Genomic DNA, 25,115 nt, shown 5'->3' with positions numbered 1-25,115 from the left:
TAGTAACAGCTCATCTGCATATAATGATAAATTATGCGTCTCATTCCCACAAATAATACCAAATATATTGGGTGAATCATGAAAAGCGATTGTCAAGTGTTCCAAGGCAATATCAAATAGTAAAGAGCTTAAAGGACAGCCCTGTCCAGTACCTCAAGAAGGCCTAAAAAAGGGGGATCTCTGATTGTTAGTAAGTACAGAAGCCAAAGGTATATGATATATCATTTTAATCCAAGATATGAATTTTGGGCTAAAATTAAATTTCTCAAGGATGTTAAATAAATATTCCCATTCAACTCTATTAAACGCCTTCTCGGCGTCAAGTTAAATAACACATTCTGGAGTTTTAGATAACTTATATACAATGTTCATCAACCTCCTAACATTAAAATACGAATAAAGATGTTTAATAAATCCTGTCTGGTCGTCAGAAACAATTTGTGGCAATACATTTTCCAATCTAATTTCTAATATTTTGGAAAAAATTTTGGAGTCCATATTTAACAAGGATATAGATCTAAATGATGCACATTCAGTGGGGTCTTTATCTTTTTTAGGAATTAAAGAAATAGATTCTTCATAAAAAGATCATGGTAATGTACCTACAAATAAGGCATCCTTAAAAATTCTACATAACCAAGGAGAAAGTAGACTTGAAAAAGATATTTGAAATTCTACTGTATATCCATCCAGACCGGGTGCTTTACCAGTGCTTCATCAAAGAAATTGCTTTATTTCTTCCGTAATGGATGCATCTAATGTTAAATATTCATTAAATGGTAATTTCACATTATTCAATTTTCTTAGAAATTCATGCATTATGGTAGAATCGTCAGGAAATTCTGATTGGTATAAAGAAAAGATTTATTGATTTCATCGTGATCAACCATCAAAGTACCATCCCATTTACGAACTTCAATAATTTGACATTTAGCCAAAGCAGCTTTCAATTGGTTGGCCAGTAATTTACCCGGTTTATCACCATGTATATAAATTTGACTCTTAGATTTAAGTAATTGATTTTCAATTGGGGATGTTAATAACTGTTGTATCTGAAGTTCAACTCTCTTTTTGTAAAGTTCCAAATTAGGAGCAACAGAATATTTTTTTATCAATTTCTTCAACCTTATCAACCAATGTATGTATTTCGTTATTAATTCGTTTTCTCAATCCAGCAATATATGAAATAATTTGCCCACGGATATATACTTTAAAAGTGCCCCATAATATCCCACTGGAAATTTCTTCCATAAAATTAGTTGAGAAGAAAAAGACAATCTGTTCTTTAATAAAGTTAAAAAAAATTTAAGTCCTGAAGCAGAGTAGAATTGAACCGCCATTGTCTAGCGCTGGAAGTTACATCAGTTAATTTAATTGATAGTTTCAGGGGCGCATGATCAGAGACGGCAATTGCATCATACTCACAGGCAGTAACAGATGAAACTAATCGAGGGTCAATGGGAAAAGTAATCAATTCTGGTGTAATTATGATATACATGAGAAAAGAATGAGAACTCTTTATCATTACCATGTAAAAGCCTCCAAACTTCTAAAATTCTAAAAAGGAATTGATAAAAATAGCGAATTTGTTTGGAAGTACCTGACTGGGCGCAGACCTGCCCATCGAGGGATTCAGGCAACAGTTAAAATCTCCAACCAGTATTAACGTATATTCATTTAAATTAGGAAGAGATGCAAATAAATGCTTAAAGAATTCAGGATAATCGGTATTTGGTGCGTAGGTATTAACCATAACAACTTTTTAGTTATAAAGTACCATTCGGGTAGGAAGTTGTTTTATAATGAACAAATGAAATCAAGGAATCTATAAAAATAGAGACTCCTTTCACCATAGTCTGTGAATTAGTGTGAAATAGTTGGCTTTTCCAAAACCTAAAGAAAACGCCGATTATTCTCCTTCCTTACATGAGTCTCCTGGCAAAGATAATCTGAGCATTCAATCTATGAAAATCTTTAGAAATCTTCTTCCGTTTAATCGGATGATTCAAACCATTCATATTCCATGAAACAAAGTTAATAATATTATCCATTGTACTTGAATAAACCATGTGGTATGTAAAAGGTTAACCTTACTGCATAGGAAACTCATGAATCAGGAAAAGGGAAAAAGGTTTAAAGAGGAACCGGAAGTTAAGACAATTCAGACATATTTGTAGTTTCAGATCAGTCCAGAGGGAAAATAAAAACTAAACTAAAAATAGTCCCACCACCCCCCCCCACAAAAGAAAGCCCGAAAACTGGCCAATAGACAGCCAGAAAGCTAGACACTTCCCTACCCCAATCTCTCTTGAAGGCAAGTCTCCAATGAAAAAGGAATGCAAAACTCCACCCACAGTCAAAACATTGAAAAGAGAATGCCATAAAAAAAACACCAAACAAATGTTTTAAAAAAAAAACAGCCATTTGCAAAACATTTTGAAAGGCAAGATCTTGGAAAGTGAAACAGAATTCAATCTTATTAATATTTCAAGAAAGAAAATCAATCACCAAATCAGATTCTTAATTATTTTCAAAAACAAACAATTGAAAATAATAGAATAAAATAATAAAGAGAAAGAAAGAAAAAGGAACTTTAACATAAAAGCATGATAAATATCCATACTCCAAAACAAAGTACGAGCATTATCAAACCAAGGGCAAAATTCTTCAAACTTTAAAAGTCCAAATCTATGAACTGGTTATTAACTTATAAGCAAATGAATATAGACATGAAAAACCAGTAAGTTTATTCGGCAGCTGAGCTCGAACTTTGATCCTCAAGAAATTGATATGCTTCGTCCACGGATTTAAACCATTTACGCGATTTACCAGGCAGAACAACCCTTAGGCGAGCTGGAAATAGAGCTGGTTGGAAATTTCTTTGTTATAACTCGGACATCACCGGTTTAAAAAGCGATCGTTCTTGCATTACCTCAGAACTGTAGTCTTCAACCAGATGAAACTTGAGATCTCCATGCACAATAACCCCTTTCCAACGAGCAATTCGAATCAAATGTTCCTTAGTATGCACATAATGAAATCGCAGTATCACAGGTCGGGGTTTCAACTCCTTAGCGGGTTTAACTCTTAAAGACCGGTGGGCGCGATTGAGTATAGGGGGAGAAGAGAAAACATCAGAACCGAACACCTCCATTAAAAAATCGAAAAAAAAATTTAGTAAGGTCACTGCTGTCAGCGTCTTCTGAGTCCTATTAATCGCAAATTCTGTCTATGACTACGACTCTCCAAGTCAATAGTCTTGACTTTATACTGGTCCGGTGTTTGAGTGGTCAAAGTTAATTTTTTTTTCCAGTAGATCCAGTCTGGTATCTCTCTGTCTCCCAGTTTCAATGAGTTTGGAAATTTGTTGTTGTTTTTCGCTCTCCCACTTAAGTACTGCCAATCTACCTTTGATCTCCTTTAACAATACTTCCAAAGTGGCAAACCTTTTATTGAATTTATCATCCAGGAGCTTTGAGATAGCCTCCAAAGTAAGTTTAGGCTGTTCAAAAACACCTTTCTTTCTTTCCTTTTTCATTACCGGCTTCCTTGCCTTCAGCTAATGTCTTTTTTCCTCTGGTAGTCATTTCCATCGATTTAAAAATCAAAATTCAAGCATATAAAAGTGTTACAAACACTTTGATATAGATAGTAAGAGGGTGGTAACATGATTGAAAAATGAATGGAGCAAAGCCAAAATGCAACCTCCTCTATCTAGCGCCCCAAGAGAATCTGGTTTTTTCAACCAACCCTGAGTCCATTTAGCTGCTATTTAATCAGTTTGCATTGTAATGTACATATAGGAATTTATAAAAGATGACTTTGTCAATGCACTTTGAATCAATTCTTCCCCGTGTTTTCTATTTTTTTTCACCTGAAGCCTACATCAGACTTGGTACACAACCCTGAGGGGCTCCTGTGTTGAGAGTCAGAGGGGTGGAGGTGAGGGAGCCCACTCTTACCACCTTCTGGCAATCATAAGAACTTACTGCAGGGGCACAATTGAGAGCATCCTAACTGGCTACATCACTGCCTGGTATAGGAACTGTACCTCCCTTAATCACAGGATTCTCCAGAGAGTGGTGTGGACAGCCCAGCGCATCTGTAGTTGTGAACTTCCCATGATTCAGGACATTTACAAAGACAGGTGTCTTAAAAAGGGCCCGAAAGATCACTGGGGATCCAAGTCACCCCAACCATAATCATTCCAGCTGCTACCGAGCAGAAATCAATACCACAGCATAAAAGCCAGGACAAACGGGCTCCAGGACAGCTTCTTACACCAGGCTATTAGACTGATTAACTCACGCTGATTTCAGTGTATTTCTGTATTACATTGACCGTTCTATTTATTATAAATTACTATGATTGTACATTGAACATTTAGACGGAGATGTAACGTAAAGATTTTTATGCATGTATGTGAAGGATGTAAGAAATAATCAGTTCAAATTCATCCCATATCTAACATCCCGGAATACATCATCCAAGATTGAATATTCATGTTTTGATTTGGCATAGAAGTCCTACTGGCAGTAGATTTGTTTGGTTCATGCTTCTATCTATCTGTTTGCTTTGGTTCAGCTTTTATTGTTGCTGTGCAGTCAGTGGTGCAGCAGTTGGAGAAATAATGAGGAGCAAGAACTGCAACACAAAGGGATAACAGTTGCCAGTTTTCTGTCATTTCTAAACATGTATTTATGAGGTACTGCAGTTGTCAAATGGGATATCTGCTAAGAATCTGAGAGCGCCTTATGGATTTTTTTCCACTCTGAAATATGAGTACAAACTCGAGGATGAATCCAAATGTGATACTGAAAAAGCTCTTCATTATTCAAGTCATGGTCTTTCAATTAGGATGTCTCGATAATTTCCCATTAAGAACACATAACATTTCTACAGGAAAAATTAGGAGAATTTGAACCAATTCTTGTGTCTCAATCAGGATTAGTAAAAAAGATTTCCTGTTCTGTATTACATTACTAGTAAGAGAAATTTGGTCTGTGCACATTGCTGCATTTCCTATATTACAGAAGAGTCAACACTACTGTAGAACCTCATTGTATTTTACTTTTGATTATCCTGAGGTCATGAAAGACATTAGACATACACAAATTTGTTCACATGAGAGTAGATTATTCAGTCATGGGAGAAAAATAGAACTGAATTTGAAGTTGCTCTAGCCTGAAGTCCATTCATTGCTCTCTGGTAATAATCGCTGGGCTATTCTGAATCAGTGAAGCCGACAGAGAGCAGGCCTTGTACAACTGTGTTATTTAAGTGGTTTTCATTGATCAAAATTGTTTTGTATTGATGTGACTTGACATAAGATGATTACACACAGGGGTTTAGAGCCTTTGTTTAATTTATTAAGTTGTGACCAGATGAGACTCCTAAAGGGGCGTTGCTACACAGTGAAGTTTACATTTATTCAGAATTTCCTGCGTATTCTTGTCCATTAACTGGATTGGCATTTATTATTGTTCCCCAATTTTCCTGTGAATTGTGTGTTTATAGTTGCCAGGGTGCCAAAAATTACATTTGTATGCTTTACTTGTTCCAATCAGATGAAAACTGTGACCATCATGAAAAAATGCTTTAATTCTTCATTAGCATCATTATTAGACCTGCACAACTGTACACAACTTTTGGTTAGTATTGCTTTATTATTGTCTCATGTCCCAGGATACCATGAAAAACATATCTTGTATACTGTTTTTGCAGATCAAATTATTACAGGGTACACTGAGATAGAATAAGGTAAAACAACAATTCTCAGAGACAGCAAATTTAGATTTTATAAAGCGCATTGATTATAATAGAAGTTATGAGTGGATTTGCAGGGAGCAGCTTGCAATGACTCACCACTCTCCAGTGCCATCTTCAGCAAATGCTCTGTGTATCCAATTTTAATTCATGACTCCTTTCCTTTCAGATTTTTTCCAAGTATGGCACAGTTGTAAAGTAAGTGAAGCTATTTTTGTTGAGATTCTTATGCAATAAGTTTTAGTTTTCAATTAAAGATCAAAAGAAATTTGCAAATACCAAAATTCTGAAAATTTCAGTTTGTAAGCTTGGCGTTGACATTCAGAAAATGTATTTCCTGGCATTTTGAACTGAAATTAACTAATACTTAAGAGAGCAATCTGACATTTAGAAATTAGTTTCTGTTATTTAAGTGGAATCTGATGTTCATACCTTTAGATACAAAGTTACTATCCTGAATAACGTACAGAAAATGCTGGCCTGAAACACAGACTGTTTATTCCCCTCCATAGACGCTGCCTGACCCGCTAAGTTCTTCCGGCATTTTGTGTGTGTTGCTCTGGATTTACAGCATCTGCAGAATCTCTGGTGTTTATTGTTATCCTGAGTACTATACTCAATATAAATCGTTGCAAACGCACATTTAGCATACCTTCAGTTGTTCCAATTTTAAGTATGACATTCCAGTACTAAACAAAGCTAATGAAAAATGTCAGTACTGGAAGCCCTTCTGCTTCATGACAATAATTAATTAATTCAATGAATCCCTTGCTGTTTGCAGTATACATCAATGGCTTGAATTTCTGTATCAGTCATCATTAAGAAGTTTACAAATTTTATCAATATTAACAGAATAATTGACCAATTAGGCTGGCATGATATACGCAAGGACAACAGACAAGGAAAGAAATGCACAATAGGATATTGAGAAGTGCAGAAGAGTAGAGAAACATATGAGTGCATGTCCAGGGACATCTTCATACTACTCATATTACTTGCTTTTTTTTGGCCAAGGCATTGACTAATTTCATGGAGGACATGATACAATAGTTATATTAAGTTCAATGGGCACAGTTAGCCTCCTGGATGCAGTTCTGGTCACCACATGGGAGAGAACATGATAGCCCTTCAGAGAATTCACAGAAAAGGACAAAAAAGGTTGCCAAGGTTGAAAAATTTATTTATGAAGAATGATCGTTTAGAAGGCTGAAGAGAAATTCAATTCATCTATCTAAAATTGAGTCACCTTACAGCAATGAGCAGAAAAGACATGTTTTCCTTAACAGAGATTTCAGTAAGTAGGAAACATAAATTTGAAGTGGGAGACTTTACAGTAACTGAGGAATAATATTTTTCACAAGGTTCACGATGGGCAAGGAGCATTACAACTTGTTCTTTGAAAGCCTGGTAGAGGCATATATGTTAACTAAGAACGTAAAATAACAAACATTTGAAGTAACTAAGAATTAAAAAAGAAAATGTGCTCAGAGTACAGAAGTGAGATATGTCAACTAGTGGAGTGGTGTTGCAGCAACAACCGTGCACTCAAAGTCCGTAAGACAAAGGAGCTGATTGTGTACTTCAGGAAGGGTAACACAAAGGAACACATACCAACCCTCATAGAGGGATCAGAAGTGGAGAGAGTGAGGAGTTTCAAGTTCCTAGGTGTCAAGATCGCTGAGGACCTAACCTGGTCCCAGTATATGAATGTAGCTACAAAGAAGGCAAGACAGCATCTATACTTCATTAGGAGTTTGAAGAGATTTGGTACATCAACAAAAACACTCAAAAACTTCTGTAAATGTACCGTGGAGAGCATTCTGACAGGCTGCATCACTATTTGGTATGGGGAGGCTACTGCACAGGACCGAAAGAAGAAGCTGCAGAGGATTATAAGTTTAGTCGGCTCCATTTTAGGTACTAGCCTACAGAATACCCAGGACATCTTCAAGGAGCGGTGTCTCAGAAAGGCAGTGGCCATTATTAAGGACCTCCAGCACCCAGGGCATGCCCTTTTATCACTGCTGCCATCAAGTAGGAAATACAGAGGCCTGAAGGCACACACTCAGTGATTCAGGAACAGCTTCTTCCCCTCTGCCATCCGATTCCTAGATGGACATTGATTCCATGAACACTACCTCACTTTTTAATATATATTATTTCTGTTTTTGCATGATTTTTAATCTATTCATTATATGTATACTATAATTGATTTACTTATTATTATTTTTATTCTTCTTTATTATGTCTTGCATTGAACTGCTGCTGCTGCTAAGTTAACAAATTTCATGGCACATGCTGGTGAATATAAACCTGACTCTGATTCAAATCTAAAATAAAACTGAAAAAATGCTGGAATTTGTTTTTTTTTGTTTTTAAAGATCCAAGAATTGAAGCACATTTATTATCAAAGAATGTACAAATTATACACCTTAAGGTGTGTTTGCTTACGGGCAGCCACAAAGCAAGAAACCCAAATAACCCAATTTTTTTAAAAATGCTAAAAACCACTGCGCAGAGAAAGGGCGGGGGGGGGGGGAACACAGATCATGTAAACAATAGAAGCAAACCAACAGCATTCCAAACCAGAATCTGCTCCCAAAACAGCTGGAGTAGACCCTAACCTCAGTCCCAGTTCATCACACCAGCAGGGCAAATACGCACAGCAGCCAGATCAGTTCACAGCCTAGGTGCTGTGGAGAAAGGAATGAATATTCGTGGGAGAGCTAGTGAACATCAGCCCGACCCTCACCTCCGTTCCCGACACTTGGGCTTCCAGTCTATCAACCCAGCACCACAAAACACTTGGGATGCCCAGCCCGAAAGCTATTCTTGATCTCACCAAATCCACTCACTTTGAGCGATCCTCCAGAATAACCTAAATTTCAAACTTTTGTTAAATGTGATGTCTAAAGGTTTTATTCATTGTTTCATTGGGATAAATGTATAACCCAAAAATACTATACCAATCTTTGTATCTATTTGGGCAGATTCACCACAAATACAGTAGATTCCAGTTACTTGGGCTACTGATTAATCAGGGCAGCTGCTTATTTGGGACAACTCTTAAAGAACAAAAACTAATCAAGAAAATAGCCAGGATTCCTTTCTTTTATTTGGGACACTATGCCACTTAATTGGGACAGGAGACTGTTGCTGAAAGTTTCTAACTAGCATCTGTCACATGCACTTGTGTGGCCATTAGACATTACGCCATGCTTGGGGCAAAGAGTTTATAAATAGTGTCAGGTATGTGTTTGAGTTCAAAGAGCAGTAATTTTTTTTGTCACTGATAGTTTGTGAGAAATAAGCAGTAAGACAATTGGAAACTGTTTTGCTCACTGCAGTTTCAGGCACTTAAGCTTGGAGATGCCAGAAATGCCAGGAGTGAAAATGAAATTATTTCACTATTTTAAAGTTAGGAACTACGAAGAATTTGAAGGTATCGACAATCATTTTGAATGTTACAATGAAACTGAGGATTTGGAGGAAGCATCATCGAAAGCATTGTATGAAAGCGATCCATTATCTACACTAAGTGTCTGCGCTGATTTTTTTCATTTACAATCAAAGAAAATGCCAGCGTACACTGGATGAGTTCCTCCGTCGAAAGCTATGAGGAACTAATACACAGTTTTATTGTAGTGTCGTAGTATTAGTGTTCTAATTTGTCTTGTATTTAATTTATTTACATAATTTGTTACTCAGTTTCTTTTTTTTACCTTTTTAAATATTTCATGAAGCTTCAGTTAATTAACCAAACTGCTTAATTGGACCAACTACTTATTTAGGCCAACATGTACTAGCCCCAATGTGTCCCAATTAACCAGAATCTACTGTATATCGTGAACCCATATTGCTAACTTTCTCAAAAGTGGCACATAACCAGAGTGGGCTGCTATCGTTAGCAGACCACTGCCGATTTGCATGTAGCCTGCAGGTGTTCATCATTGATGCAGAGATGGCTTTATGAAAAATTAGAATATAACATTTGGGGAGACAGAGTTGATTTCATTCTAAGGCTCCATAAAAAGGAAATGAAATTTGCACTGAGAAAATGTCTTTGCCCATGGGGTATTAGTTTCCAGATTTGATGGTAATTGTAGAATGAAGGATGTGCTGGGCCAAGAGGTAACATTGTGTCGGAAAAGAACTATGCTGCCCACAACCCATCAAGATGTCCAGTTTTGAGCTGTTAGAATCTGATTTCACACAATGATACAGTTTCAAAATACAACAGTGGCTGTATTCATTGTAAAGATTTGAATCTTTCAAGAGTAAGGCTGACTACTTCTGACACTATCATTCACAGATGCACCCATCACAATTAGATTGATGAGAATGAGATGAAGTAGTCAGATCCCTTGTGTTGGTTCTTGGCTTGATCTAATAATGTCCTTTGGGCTTTGGTCAGCAGCAATAATACAGAGGCAGTCTTGGTGATGGACACAGAAGTCTCCCTGCCAAAATGTTTGTTTTGACCTTGTTTCCTTGTTTGCTTCCAAGGGCTTTTCAGATCCACAATGTGAACTAATTAATCTTGTAATTAAATGCTAATTAAACTAATCCTCCTTAAACATAGTCCATATTCCTCTATCCTGTACATATTCATGTGCTTACCTAAGAGCCTCATAAATGCCTCTATCATGTTTGCTCCATTTTGTTTGTGTGGGTGGGAGGGGGAGAAATCTTGATCCACATATTTCCTTTGAACTTATCCTCTTTCACCTTAAATGCATGCCCTCTAGTATTAGCCATTTCAACTCTGGCAAAAAGATATCAGCTGCGTACACAAATATGTGACTCTCAGAACCATACTAACTTCTATCAGGTTTCATCTCAGCCTCTGCTAATAGTGCCTGGCAGTATCTAACCTGGTTCTAATCCAGGCAGTATCCTGTGTAACCTTTCCTACACAACCTCCAAAGGCTTCACTTTGTTCCTAAAATGTGGTGAGCAGAATTGAAGGCTGCAGCATGTCTGCCTACCCATATGACTCAGTAGATGAGTCCTCCATTATGTCCCCTCTGAGGGCAGATGTGCAGTATTTTGTCCCATATAATAGAGCAACTCCTGCCACCACACCCACCCCCCACATCCCTTATCCTATCTTTTTCCAAAACTTTGACTCCCTGGAACATTAAGCATCCAATCCTGTTCCTGTCTCAACCAAGTCTCTAGAATGAAAACAACAACATAGTTCCATGTACTAATCCAGCTGTAAGTTCATCACCCTTACCCTTAATACTGTAAGCATCAAAATAGACACACTTCAATCCATCTTTCACATTGTGTTCCTTACCTTGCTTCAACCTGTCCTTCCTTACAGCAGAAGCTTCCTCTTAATCCTTCCATTTTCTGACCTCATTCCCATCCCCCTACTAAATTAGTTTAAACCCACCTGAGAAGCACAAGCAAACCTCCTGACCAGAGTAATAGTTCTACTCCAGTTAAGGTGCAACATGTCCCTTATGTACCTAATCAGGAAGAGGTTCCAATGATGCAAGAACCTGAAATCCTGTTCCTGCACCTGCACCAACTCCTCAGCAACAAATTCATTTGTTCCATCCTTCTATTCCTGCACTTGACATGTGGAGTAATTCAGAGATTACTATCTTTTGAGGTCCTGATTTTCAGCCCAGTCTATATACTCACTGCACAGGATCACATCCCCAATTCTACCAAAGTTGTTGGTGCACCATGACATTTGCCTGGTTCCCTTCTCCCTTGAGAATGTTCTACAGCCACTCCAAGATATACATGACGCTGGCACTTAGGAGGCTACACATCATCTTGACATCTCTTTTGTGGCCACAGAATCTTATGACTGTTCCCCTAACTATCAAGTCAGCTGATGAATAGTTGTTGCTGTTAATCAGAAGGAGGATCACTTGTCAGTGTTAGATCTGCAGCATGAGGCTTCAGTCCACAGTCCACAAAGTTGAAGAATCCCAGTAGCATTTCCACTTCAAATATGTGTGACTGCCCCATTTCAGTGCCATTTCATTGAAACAAAATATATCAGTATGTTTGATATATAATTGGCATGAGTTTGACAAATATGACTACTACTTGATTTGTTCTGCCAGAAAGGACCATGTGGTTGACCTGGTTAAGCCCAGCTTTGCCAAATCTGAATCTGTTGCTGAGGTTGGTGCCCAATGGTCTGTTTGGTTTTGTTTTTATTGTGTTTAATATAGTGATGAAATCTAACAAAGAGTTCAGCATTCCCATAAACCACTGGGAGAATTCTGTCCCTAGTCCAGAGAAGACAAGTCATGGATGGTGCACAGAAAGAGCTACGAGAGTGAACAGGCTGAGGCTTTTAGGCAACGTAGGAAACAGATTATGTTCCATTGAACTTTTGGTCCATGGACTTGGAACCAATGCGGCAACACTTATGCACTGGGCTGTTCTCTGACACCACTATCATGTATCAGTTGACTTGAGTTTGGATTGTGGTTTCCTTTCAGTTGTTAAATGGTATGACTTGGCAAAAGGGCATTGGACTTCCTTACACTTTTTTTTAATTACCACTGTTAACCTAAAATGCATCGCAAGTTCTGTCATCTAGAGTACTCTATCTGTCAAATACTGTGGGGTTGTTTAAAGTGTTATATTAATTAAAAAAAACTTTTTCTTGCATGTCATGATTTGATTAGCCAAATAATCTACACCCTACATAAGCTTCTGTTTGTATTTGAGTGAATGTGTTATCCAGGATATTGAGGATTTAGTCTGCAATTCTTTTCTAATTTTGAATAAACTGTAAAGCAATCTATTACGTAGCAATGCAGTGTCAAAAGTGAAGCTTCAACCTATATTCTCGGGCAAATGTGCTTTTGGGTGAGAACGTGAAATAAGAAATAGAAGCAGAAGTTGGCATACGGACTCTTGAGCCTGCTCCACCTTTCTATAAAATCATGGCTGATCTAAATTTTTCCTTATTGCCACTTTCCAACCTGATCCCATATTCCTTGGCTCCTTAGTAGGTGAACAATCTGTAGCTCTTGGCCTTGAAAATAAATCTGTGATTGTAGCTTCCACTGATCTCTGAGTTTTCTAAAGATCCTAGACTCTCTGAAGGGGAAACAAATCTTCCTCGTCTCCATCAAAAGGAATTGTCACTATTTCAGGTCAAAACTCTGCATCGCATATCTGGTGATGGAATTCTTTTGGTGGCGTCTTGAAAATATGCAGGATAATTCAGTGACTGCGAAGGCTAGTGAAGTGGAAGTGATGGTCTAGGGCAAACCCCATCATTGTTCTGAGTGGAAGGGGAGGACTTGAGAACAGAAATTCAGGACGTTAGAGTTGTTGAGGTTGAGAGCCCTGCCAATTATGGCTGAGGTTAAGGAAGAAGGCATCTCAGAGGCACCAGAGTGGAAAATCTCATAAGAGTAGCTTTAACAGAAATGGAGAAGCTGTAAGAAAAGGAGGAGGGTGCACTGAACAAAAGATGTTTGCATGGAGGGAGACAGTGAGATTGAATGGTGTGGCTGAGAGAGGCTTGTTAATTTGCAACCCATCTGTCTGGATGTGTAAGTAGAAGATGAATGAGAACTGAGCACAGAAAAGAAACAATGCTGGAAATATAACAACAAGGTTATTGGGAATCCAAAGTAAAAGAGAATATTGAAAATATTCAGCAGCACAGGAAACATCTGTGGGGGGAAAGATGGGTTAACATTACATATTGATGACCTTGCCAATTCGAATGCAAACTACTTCAAGCTGTTATGTCCTCGTGACAGCATCTGCAGAAAATCGCAACTCTGGTTATCCAACAGGAAGCATGGTAGGTGAAACTTTTGGAGCTGGAGTCCACAGGAACATTAGGATGATTGAGCAGCTTCCTGGGGCTATGGAGAAGTAATACTGTCCATTGTATTTATGACGGTATTAAATCAACTTCATACCTAAAATAGCAGATGAAGAACTAACAAGGATATTCTGCCAAACTCTTGACCTGATACTGTGGTAAGAGAGAGGAGAGACCATGAAGCACTTTTGATCTCCTCTCAGCTGAATAATTCTCCTGCACAGTATGTGAAATTACTGGGTCCACCTTGTGAGAAGTTAAATATACATATCAGATGAGATTTTAAATCTGCACAGTAGTTAGTAGTTGTAGATTTATGAATTAAATATACTCTATGTCATATTAATACAGCTCCCCTGAGGTAAAGGGTGTGCTTGTGCTATACCTGCCACAATAGATTAAGAGCTGTCTAACATTTGATGTTGCTAACTGTATAGTACTAGCAAAAAAACTTGCGAAGTATTGGTAAGCGCTGCTCAGGAGCTCAGTTGTTGACACATTGGATCATCCCGATGATTCAGAAGTTTGATTGAACTTATGTCTTTTTGTTTACAGGGAATATTTGGACAATTTTCCCCATTGGTGGTTTAATGCCAGCTGTTTAGGAAAGCTTGTTCAAATTAATGCATGGTCTTATAGCTTTTGCTGTGTTCTGTGCTCACAGACATTTCTCAGTCACAAGTACTGAATCAAATTGGCTGAACTAATGGTGGGGACATTAGGAAGTCAAATCTACTTTTGGCTGATAGCAGTTGTGAATGCTTCAGCTGTGTCTTTGGTCCTTGTACTGTCCCGTCAGTAGGTGGAAGCTGTTAGATCCACCACCTCCTGTTGGCTGTTTAATTATCCATCACCATTTAAACAGAGGTTTTGTCACCTCCCTTGACAAGTCCCCTGCTGGCTGCATCCTGGGATTTGTTATTGACCAGAAAAGAGACCTGGTCAACTTGACAAGCCACACAAATAGTACAGCATTAAAAGCAGGTCAGAAGCTGGGTGTAGTGCAGTGAGTGACTCATCTCCTGGCACTCCACCTTTTTTCAGCTTTCTACAAGACATGACAGGAACATGATGGAAACCCTCCACTTGTCAAGATAAATGTGCGTTAATAATTTGAAGCCTGACAGAATGTTGGACAAATTACTCTGTATAACTCATCCACCATCCTAAACCTCATTCCTTTGCCACCAGTGTTCTGTGGCTGCAGATTTTGTGTTTAACAAAATACAGAGCACTTGCTCAGCAGAGCTACCTTAACTGTATTTCACAAACCTGCACCCACTGTGAAGGCAGTTGACATTTTCCTTGTCGGTACATACAAATCTTGGAACATAGAGTCATATAGCATGGAAATAGGTTCTTCAGCTCAACTTGTCCATGCCGACTGTGTTGCCCAGCGAACCTGTCCCATCTGTCCGTGTTTGGCCTATAACCCTCTAAACCTCTCTTATGGTAACTTCTTACCTAACAAAGGTTGAATTCTTTTCTCTGAAATACTTCAAAATAAAATGACTTAACATTACCACTTAGGCCTTCCAGGAATGTAGTTAAATGTTAGTTTTGCTTGTGCCCACTGTGAAACATTTTCACTATTTATATTGCCCCCGCGAAGAATCGTCAAATTTAGAGGCAGGCGTTTTAAATTTTATGCAGGTTGACAACTACTGTTTATTGTGCAGGGTTACAGTATTGAGGGACAAGGATTCCAGGAAAAGTAAAGGTGTGGCATTTGTCCTGTTCCTCGATAGAGAATCGGCACATAACTGTACCAGGGCACTGAACAACAAGCAAGTGAGTTATCAATCAATTCTTTTTTCATTTCATTTTCAATGAACAATAATTTTCTTGTCTTCAACTCTCCAAATGTTGCTTTTTCTATTGTTGGACTGCAGTTGTTTGGTAGAACAGTGAAGGCGAGTATTGCAGTTGACAATGGCAGAGCATCTGAATTCATCAGAAGGCGCAATTATACTGACAAATCCAGATGTTATGAATGTGGAGTAAGTACAAAGTTTATTAAATGAAAAATGTGCAATAAGTGTTATTATTTCTGACATATCACCAGAAAAAGCCTTTGATAAAAGCAATTAAATTACCTAAATTTGTCATTATAAAAAAATTACTTCAATTAAAAGCTTTTATTAAATGATTGATAAATCCATCTTACAGGCACAATCCTACTGAGAAACCCAAAACCCAAACCGATTGCTAGCATAATAATCTGTTCCTAAAGCAAAAACAGTTCCAGCTTCACTCTGAAATTTAGAGATAAAATAAATAATGTACATCTTGTAGTGCAGCAACTGTGCATGATCTCTGTCCATGCCAAGTAGTCCAAGGGTACTTGCCATCAAAAATTCAAAGGGCAAGCATATTTGGATTGTGATAAACAAGTAATAAGAGAATGAAGCGATAACATAGCATTTCTTGATGGTAAATAGTTTTACTTTTGGAGAACATTTTAAAATTTTCTTGAATTGGGGGGGAGAAAAAGTCCACCCTCGAGTCCCGCTGCTGTCTGTAAGGAGTTTTGACATTCTCCCCATGACCACGTGGGCTTCCTCCGGATGCTCCGTAGTTGGTAGTTTAATTGGTCATTTTAAATTGTCCCATGATTAGGCTAGGATTAAATTGGGGGAATGCTGAGCAGAGCAAAGGGCCAGGTGCGCCCATTCCACATTATATCTCAATAATTAATTTTTTTTTAAATTAAGTTTACTAATTCTGCTCATGATGGCAATAGTCATAATGTTATTTCTCTTTGTCAGTTTAAGAATTTGTTTCAAACATAAATCCTGGTGTTCCAATCTCGTGGGCAATTGCTCTGGGGGTGTGTATGTGTGTGGGGGGATCAATTTTGTCAATGATAAAATTGAAGAAAGGCACAATAAAGTTTTTGTTTCAATGTTTATAATTGTGAGTGGAGGATTGTGTGGTTCCACAGAGGGGCAGAGAGAAAGGCACAGAAACCAAATGTGACATGAAGTAGCTATAGTGTCCTGTTCTAACAAATGTATGGGCCCCAACTTTTATGCAGCAGAGTCCAACAGACTTATTATGGGCTTTAGATTCACATTTTACAGTATATCTATGTAGGAGATCTGCATCACTTCAAGCAGGTGAAGTCACAATGAATGTTTTTTATTGTTTAAATGAGGATATGTTAACTATTTGATGTAATATAATGAAAGCTAAAAAATAGAGTTTGAAGATAATTGAATTCTTTACAATTGAGAATCCACTTAAAAAATACACATCCATTGGTGTTGTTCAGGAGTAATTAAGAATCATCACAGAACTTGAATATTCATTTGCACTTAAATGTGTAGATCCTAACTTCTGTTCGGTACATAAATAGTAGATAAAATTGCAAATATGTACCTTTTAATGTGTCTTAATGCCAGTTAACACCCAGGTACTAGTAAAGCAAAGGTCAGGAGAGACTGAGCAAATTAGAACTGCACCTGGAAACTGCTGCCTTATTTTCATGCACAATGTGAACACCTAACCTGTTCCAGCCTGGACTACTTGCATCTTCCATCAAATTTTTCCCCTCTAAATTTGTCGCCCTTTGAGTGTTTTCATCAGAATAAAGTACTTTTGGTTTTGCCTTGTAACTATTGAATGAGACATATAGCAAGTTTTTCACTTTTTAATGTTTCAGCTTGGATCATTTGAACATTTCTGGTTAGCTTCTCTTGTGATTAGTTCGATCATTTGAACGTTGAAAACAAATCATGGAAAGGTTTGGGCTTTGGGTTGGAGGGTAAATTAATGTAAAGTTTTAGCTGATCTCCACTACAAGAAAAATACCAATTAAAAACAATTGGAATAGTTTGCAAAGTTGATGTATTATAAATAGTCATACATGAATGTTCTGTGGACTATACGTAAGATCTTGTTTTAGTATTCATAACAAGGATTGACCCCCCCCCGCATATTCATTATGATTTACATATATTGTGCTTGATCCTAATCTTCCCTCCAACAGCTACACTCTTATAGTATCTTCCTTTTGTAGAGAGATAGGCATTCTTATTTACCAGATCAACTAGAGTCTCAACAAAAGTAGCAAATTTAATTAGACCATAAGACACTATGTATTAAAATGTACTGTACTTTTTTAATTTAGCTATCTCAAATATCTAAAATATTAGCAGTAAAATCTGTTTATAACCGAAATGAGTTGCCATTGTGCAGAGAATTATGCAATGTAGCTTTGATCTTGTGGCAATAAGAAGTAATAAGCCTCCAAAGTACATTTTTTTTAGATATTCAAAAATTAGGAATTTTTTACGTACTTTGCTTCCAAATTATCCCTCCACTTATCCATCTAATATAATAGATACCCTCTTCCAGGTTAAACCACTCCAAAAAGGATTAATAGCTACAATTTATAAATGGTTATTGAATTTACGAATGATATCTAATGATAAAATTAAAGCTGCCTGGGAATTGGAATTTCAAGAGTTACTTTCAGATCATCAATAGAGTAAAATTTTTCATCTGGTAAATACTTCAACGATTTGTGCCTGTCATTCCTTGATACAGTTCAGGGTAGTGCATCAGGCACATATGTCAAAAGATAAATTAGCCCGTATTTTTCCCAATATTAATCCTGTTTGTGATAGATGTGGCCACTTTAACTCACATGTTTTGGTGTTGCATAAAGTTGGAGAATCTTTGGAAAGATGTTTTTAAAACCTTATCAAAAGTGCTGGATCTGGCTTTACAACCAAACTTATCTGCAGCTATTTTTGGGATTATTCTATCGGAAGCAGGATATACTCCTGCTTCCGCTCAGCGAATAATAGCCTTTTCAACCTTATTGGCTAGGAAAGCCATTTTACTTAAATGGAAGGACCCTAACCCTTCTACTGCCTTTTATTGGCTTTCCTCTATCATGTCCTGTTTAAGTGTAGAGAAAATAAGTCGGATATTGGATACATCCTTTAAATTTGAAGAAATCTGATGACCTTTTATTCATTATTTTCATATGATCTGATTTTTGTACTGATTCTCTTCCAGCTATTTTTTCAGAACCTTGGATTTGATCAGAGAGTCTCTCTTCTCTTGGTTTTTCTCTCAGGATGGACTGCCCAGTCCTTATTTTTCTGTTTAGAATAGTGTTTTTTTTCTTTTTTTTATATTAAAATTTCTAATGGTCTTTCCTTTCTTCATAAATTGATGAGGAAAATGAATTACATTCTTTTTTTCTGTATTATACATTCTATATCAAATTTATACTTTGTAGATCAACACTGTGTGATTCTGATATTGTTTATTTTACCTTCTGTACATACTGTAATTGAAATACATACCAGAGTTATTCTCCTCCTGTTTGTATACACTTTTTCTTAAATCAATAAAAAGATTGAACAAAGAAAGACAGAAGCCAAGTTTTCTTCACTAAGTATTGAACTGTAGGGTCCATAGAGTCAAGTGGTTGCCATGACTCTTGAAATTTAAACTTTTCTAATTACAGGAATATGGTCATTTGAGCTACGCTTGTCCAAAAAATATGCTTGGAGACCGAGAGCCCCCCAAAAAGAAAGAGAAGAAGAAAAAGAAAAAAATCAATGAACCGGAAGAAATGTACGTATTTCACATTATTAACCTGCTTCTGAAAAAAAAACTGGTTTAAAGATGACAGCCTCAAAGGATATTTCTACATTTCAGTGAAGAGGAAGAAGAGGAGGAAAGTGAAGATGAGGGGGAAGATCCTGCTCTTGATAGCTTAAGCCAAGCTATTGCTGTCCAGGTATTACATTCGAGAATTCACTCAAATTAGAAAATGTGCATTGGCTCCTAAAATTTGTTTGTAAACATTTTTTTTCCATTTTTAGTGAGTACGTTTACATTCTTCAGCTTGCTATAAAAGCTCTTGGAGCACAGTTGTTCTGCCACTGTTTGTAATTGAATTATATTGTTATTGATCTCTTTTTGTTCAAGATGCAGTATTGATTCCCATAGTGCTATGATGCAAGATTAATTGGGTGTATTTCCAAAAGATAGTGGTAGCGAAAATACAATGTTGTATGCCACAAAGCTAATACAATGCTACTTATGTAGTGGTTTGTTCTTTATAAAAGATTGATAAGGAAATTAAATGTTAACTGTAGTTCTGTTAAAATATGAATTGAACTTAGCCACAGTCTGTTGAGTTAAGGTCGTCGTCTGGCTCCTTCTCTATCACTAAGTCACAGTTGGCTAAGATTTAGGACAGGAACAAATAGAGAGATCTTTTCATTCATTCATTTCGCGCTGCTCCTGCCTCTCGTGTCTTTGTTTCTTGTGCCTTTCCTTCTCTTCTTCCTTATTATCGTGTGAACCTCACCATACTTCTCTCACCCCCCTCCCCCCCCCACCACTGCTGATACCTTACAGGTCCCAAAGCTCTTTTCCCACTTCCACTTTAAATAAACCAAGTCCTTTTCCTGCATTGAGAAAGTTGTTGTTTAATGCTGATTTATTCCTGTTAGGCATTGGTGAGATCTCAGCTGAGATCTTGTGCAGTTTATTAGTTTCCTTATTTGAGAATGGATGTTCATGCAATGGAAGCATTTCAGGGGAGGTTTATTGAACCAACAATTTGGGCTGCTGTCTTTTGAGGAAAAGTTTTTTATATACTCTCTTGGAGTTTAAAAGAGAGAAAGGGTTGCAATCCAAATAAGATTATGAAGGGCTTTTACAAGATGAACATAACAGCCATTTACTTTTTCCACCTAGCTTGTATGCCTCCCCCACATTCTTAATCTGGCCTCTGGAAAAATTGTGTATGACTTCTTAATTTGTTTTCAATTGTTTGCTTAGAATTTTAAATTAATATACTTTTAAATTATTTAAATCCCCTTTTATTGATTTTAATCTCTTCATAACAGCTTCTAATGAGAGGTGGGACTTGAGATCTGCTGTCAGAACCTTATTGTTAGATACAGTGGATCAGCTCATTAGCTGTTGCAAAATTAAGTTCAGGCAGGTTTCAAGCATTGGAAAATCCATTCACAGAGCTGGTCCCTGGACAATTCAGTTCAATCATTCACTTTTACAAAGTTGCTATGGTTCTTGGGTAGAAATTTTGGCCATTTTTTAATTGATGTTGGTTTACTGTAAGATAAGGATGTAATAATTTGTTCTCAGCTTGAAATATAGTTTTCTTGAATTAGAACATAACTGTGTCATGCAAAATTAGTGAATAATGTCATTATCTTAATAATTTATACTTGTTCTCAACAGCAAGCAAAGATTGAGGAAGAAGAACTTAGACGTAAACAGACAGCTGATGATGCAAATGAATGTTCAACATCTGAACTGTCGAAGCGCCCACGGATTAAAAAAAGTGCATACTTCAGCGATGAAGAGGAGCTGAGTGACTAGATTGTTTTTCAACATGTATTTAAATAGAGAAAGGACATTTAAATGGTCCAGGTTAATTAAACTGGAATTCAAGGTTTCATAGATGCTCGCAACCATTACAGATGGACTGACTATTTTAATACCTTTTGGAATATGTGATTTTATTTTTCGTTTTAATGCTTCGGACATTTATAGTGGAAGGATTATTATGAAGTTTACCAACAGCTTCCTTATTGCAGCACTTCCCAGCACATTTTTGCATATGGTACCCAAACTTTAATATTCCACTTTCATGAGTTCAATCTTATTGTGAAGATCACAATCATGGAAACCTTTGTTGCTGTCTAATTCAAAATCGTCGTGTATTCCCTCAAAGAAAACACTTGACCAAATTCTTCCTGTGTGAATGAAATACAGTTGGTTCAGATGCACTATTCTGACTTCAGACTAAAAGCTGGAATGAATTCAACGTTCAAAATGGCAGTTGCTTAGACTTTTTTTTAAAAACTGCAGAAAAATATTTTTGCTCGAAGATGGTATATTAGCCAAAGATTTTGTTTGTTTCATTGTCGATATACAAATGGGATGGTTAAAAGCATCTTCAAATATACTTCTGATATAAATTATGTGAATAGTTCAACTCTGGTGTGTAGTTGTTATTATTAACTCTAATGTCTGAGCTTATTATAAATTTTTATTAAAAATCCACATGGTGAATTCCAAATCTCAAGGTTATAGAATGTTTTTCCTTTCTTTGCAGATAGATATATGTGTGTGTATATATATTGTCACATACCCCTTGACAGGTTAAAGAACCAGCAGAAATGGAAACCACTTTGGAGTCCAGTATTGCTAGTAACTAATGGTATTTATTAGTAACTACGCAATACAGTAATATAAATGCAGATATATAAAACAGGTTAGCAATGAATATGTATATATAAGTGTGGAAATATATGAAAATCAAGCTTCTTCAAGTCTAGGGGTAAATAGTCTTACGATGATGAGTAAAGTTCAGTTCAGTTCATGGTATTGAGTTGAGTAGTGACGGAGAGGGAGAAAGGGAGAGATTTGAGTCTTCAGGTGAGCTGACGCCATCGATCTTCCCGTTGTCCTCCGAATTCCTTTCGAAGTCACCGACTGTGACTACAACAAAGGGGACCATTCTGTAGTGGAATTATCAACCCAGGCAAGGATTGGACACACAAACAACTCCCCACCGGTCACTCCCTTTTCACACTGCGTGAGCCACTGATCGATCCTGTGGGCACAACGAAGCTCATTCAGTGTCCAAAACCATGTGTCTATCCGGTTATCATCTGACCTTCTATTTATCTCACCGTGCTGAATACCAACTTTCACTCAAACAGGTCCTCCCTTCTCTTGTCTGAAAGAATTTCCAAGCAGGCAGCGTCCTTGTAGAAATGTAAACATGCTGTGAGCAGACTTCGCCTCTCTCCCTCTCTTAAAAACAAGATGTCAGTGTTAAATCTCGCTCTCACTTTTTTCAAAAGCACAGTTCATAGGGGTAATTCAGGACCCCGTCACAATATGCATACATATATACCACACACACACACACACACACACACACACACATATATATAATCTCTCTCCCTCTCTATCTATCTGTAAAGCTTTGGACCTTTAATTTTAACTAGAATTGCAAAAGAAAGTTTATTCTGTCTTGTTCTGGAATGTATATGTATTTGATCTCCATCGGTCATTAAATTCTAATCTCTGTCTGAGAGCAATTGAGTCTTATAGTCTCAACTGTGGTGTTGATTAACTGTGTATTGACCTTGCACGCCCTCATAATAGGTTGCCTCTAAAATTCCAGCTCTTAGCTGCATATTTTTTATTTACTGTTTTTTCCTATATTAATTTCAAGGGCTTAATTTTTCAAAACAAAATGTTTGTTGTTACTTTACCTACAACAGCCATTTTATCTGAAGATAAATATGTATACTAATTAATTATATTAGTAATTTCAACTTCACGAGATTCCTACTATGATTTGTTGTGCATTTTAACATCTCAGAAGCACAAAATCACAAGCTACTTAACATAATGATTCTGTCATTGTTAAACAGTGCACCATGCAGGTTCCCAAGAACATTGAATTGGAAGATCAATGAGTATTTTTGATAATAAATAAATAGGGAACTGGTAAATGACCTTCCATCATTTTATCTATTGGTCATTTTAAGTAATACATTTTCTTATGCAACTGTGACTAATGACATCTATCTTTTCATAATTTTTATTTATTATGTATTTAGCAAGGACCAATAAGATACAAAATTTACTATTTGATATTCTTGAACTTAACTATGTATTTGTCTTCAAGGTCCAGCTCACACCTTTATCCTCACAGCAGATGGGCTCTGAACTTGATCTCCTCAACTGCTTTCAACACCTACCCTAAATTCCACTGACTTTTTAAAGCTTCTGTTCTCATCTTCACCTGGTGTTCTGAACCGGATGATTTTAATTTTACTCCAGATGAGCCCAAGTATGTGTGCCCAATAAATCAGCTGATGTAGCAAGTTCCCAGATGCTTTATCTAATTCATGAATTAAAAATGAATAGAAGATGTCTTTGTTGAGTGTGTGAATGCATTTATCATATTTATATGCAAGACGCTTGAGTACTTGAAAAACATTGTGCACTTGTGGGTAAAATCCTAAACTGGTGTGTTTTGAGCCTTTTGTTTCCTGTTTTACTGAACTGCCTGCTGTTTATGGATGAGTCGTGGACAATGTCCAGATTGCTGTGGCTGGTCAGAATTTGGATAAGGAATTGGACAGTAATTCTCTCATCATCTTTTACCCACATACAGTATTAAGTGCCTCTTTTGTCCCTCATTTAGAGTAGAAAAGATTGAAGAAGCCTGACATCAATCTTCATGATCTGGCTATACCCAAGTATCTTGGATATACATAATATTGACAGCAGCTGCCATCTGACCCATGAGATCAATGCTCCTTCACAGGAAAATATAGCTTTCCCTCTGCCGTAGTTGACAAGACTTTCACATACGTTTCTTCCAGTACCACACAAATGTTCTTGTACTCTCCTATGCTGACTCTGAACAGAGATGCAGAGAGTTTCCTTGGTTCTCACCCTTTCATCCCATCTGCCTCCACATCCAGCATATCATATTTCACCACCTCTGCCAGCTCCATTGGGACCCCACTACCAGCCATGTCTTTCCCACACATGGCCTCTGGTTGCATGTCATTTCAGCTTTCTTTCCCATTCCCGTACCAATCTGTCTGTCCTTGGCTTTTTCCACTACCACTGTGAGGCCAAACACAAACCAGATGAACAACACATATTATACCATTTGGCTAGCCTACAACCCAATGTTTTGAAAATTAAATTTTCAGATTTCAAGTAATCCATTCACCTATGTTCCTTGCTTACTCACACCAATCCATATAGCTTTCTCCCTTTGTTCACTCCCTACATTCCCCACTCCACATGTAATTTAGCACATCCTAGAGCAGGGGTCTCCAGCCTGGGGCCCACGGACCCATGCTTAATGGTATTGGTCCATGGCATAAAAAAGCTTGGAAACTCCTGGCCTGGAGTCATCACTCTCCACCACCTGGTTCCATTTGCCTTCTTTTACCTACCTATTACCTAACCCCAATCCTTCCCTCACTTAGCTCCATTTGCCTACTTATTCTTATTTCATGTCTCACCCCTCTTTCTCACTTCTATATACTGGCTGCTTTGTCCCTTCTGACGTAGGGCCTGATCCAAAATATTAATCATCACTTTGCCTCCTGAGATGCTGCTCGTCCTGCTGAGTTCTTACAATAGTTTACTTTTTTGTTTTTTTTCCTTCTCCATTCATATACATTTTAAGGCAGCAATTTCTACATTCTAAGCATTGTTTAGATCAATTATATTCTTGTTCTTTAGTTCTGATCTCTCCTGAAAATTAAAATAGATCCCTAAATTTACCTCTATCAAACTCAATTGTAACATCAGATTGCCTCTTTTCCTTTTTTTGTAGAGGTGACACCTTCAATATGTTCCATTTTTTTTAGGTTTAGTTTTGATGCGGTGGCATCATAGAAACCCTACAGCACAATACAGGCCCTTCAGCCCACAAAGTTGTGCCAAACATGTCCCTACCTTAGAAATTAGTAGGCTTACC

The 25,115-nt window shown here is 37.2% G+C and overlaps 1 protein-coding gene across 1 annotated transcript in view; it reads left to right on the top strand.

The window, feature by feature from the left end:
• The window catches only part of zcrb1 (zinc finger CCHC-type and RNA binding motif 1), a 48,931-nt gene extending 26,118 nt beyond the window's left edge, over nt 1–22,813 (top strand). Inside the window, exons 3-8 of the mRNA XM_063059704.1 lie at nt 5,936–5,964; nt 15,268–15,379; nt 15,481–15,588; nt 19,074–19,183; nt 19,268–19,349; nt 20,825–22,813. Coding sequence (XP_062915774.1) covers nt 5,936–5,964; nt 15,268–15,379; nt 15,481–15,588; nt 19,074–19,183; nt 19,268–19,349; nt 20,825–20,965 — 582 coding nt within the window. The 3' untranslated portion in view covers nt 20,966–22,813. The remainder of the gene's footprint in view (nt 1–5,935; nt 5,965–15,267; nt 15,380–15,480; nt 15,589–19,073; nt 19,184–19,267; nt 19,350–20,824) is intronic.
• The last annotated feature ends 2,302 nt before the right edge of the window (nt 22,814–25,115 follow it).

This window comes from Mobula hypostoma, chromosome 9 (assembly GCF_963921235.1).
Source record: "Mobula hypostoma chromosome 9, sMobHyp1.1, whole genome shotgun sequence".
NCBI lineage: Eukaryota > Metazoa > Chordata > Chondrichthyes > Myliobatiformes > Myliobatidae > Mobula > Mobula hypostoma.
This window is presented reverse-complemented; position numbering and strand designations above follow the sequence as displayed.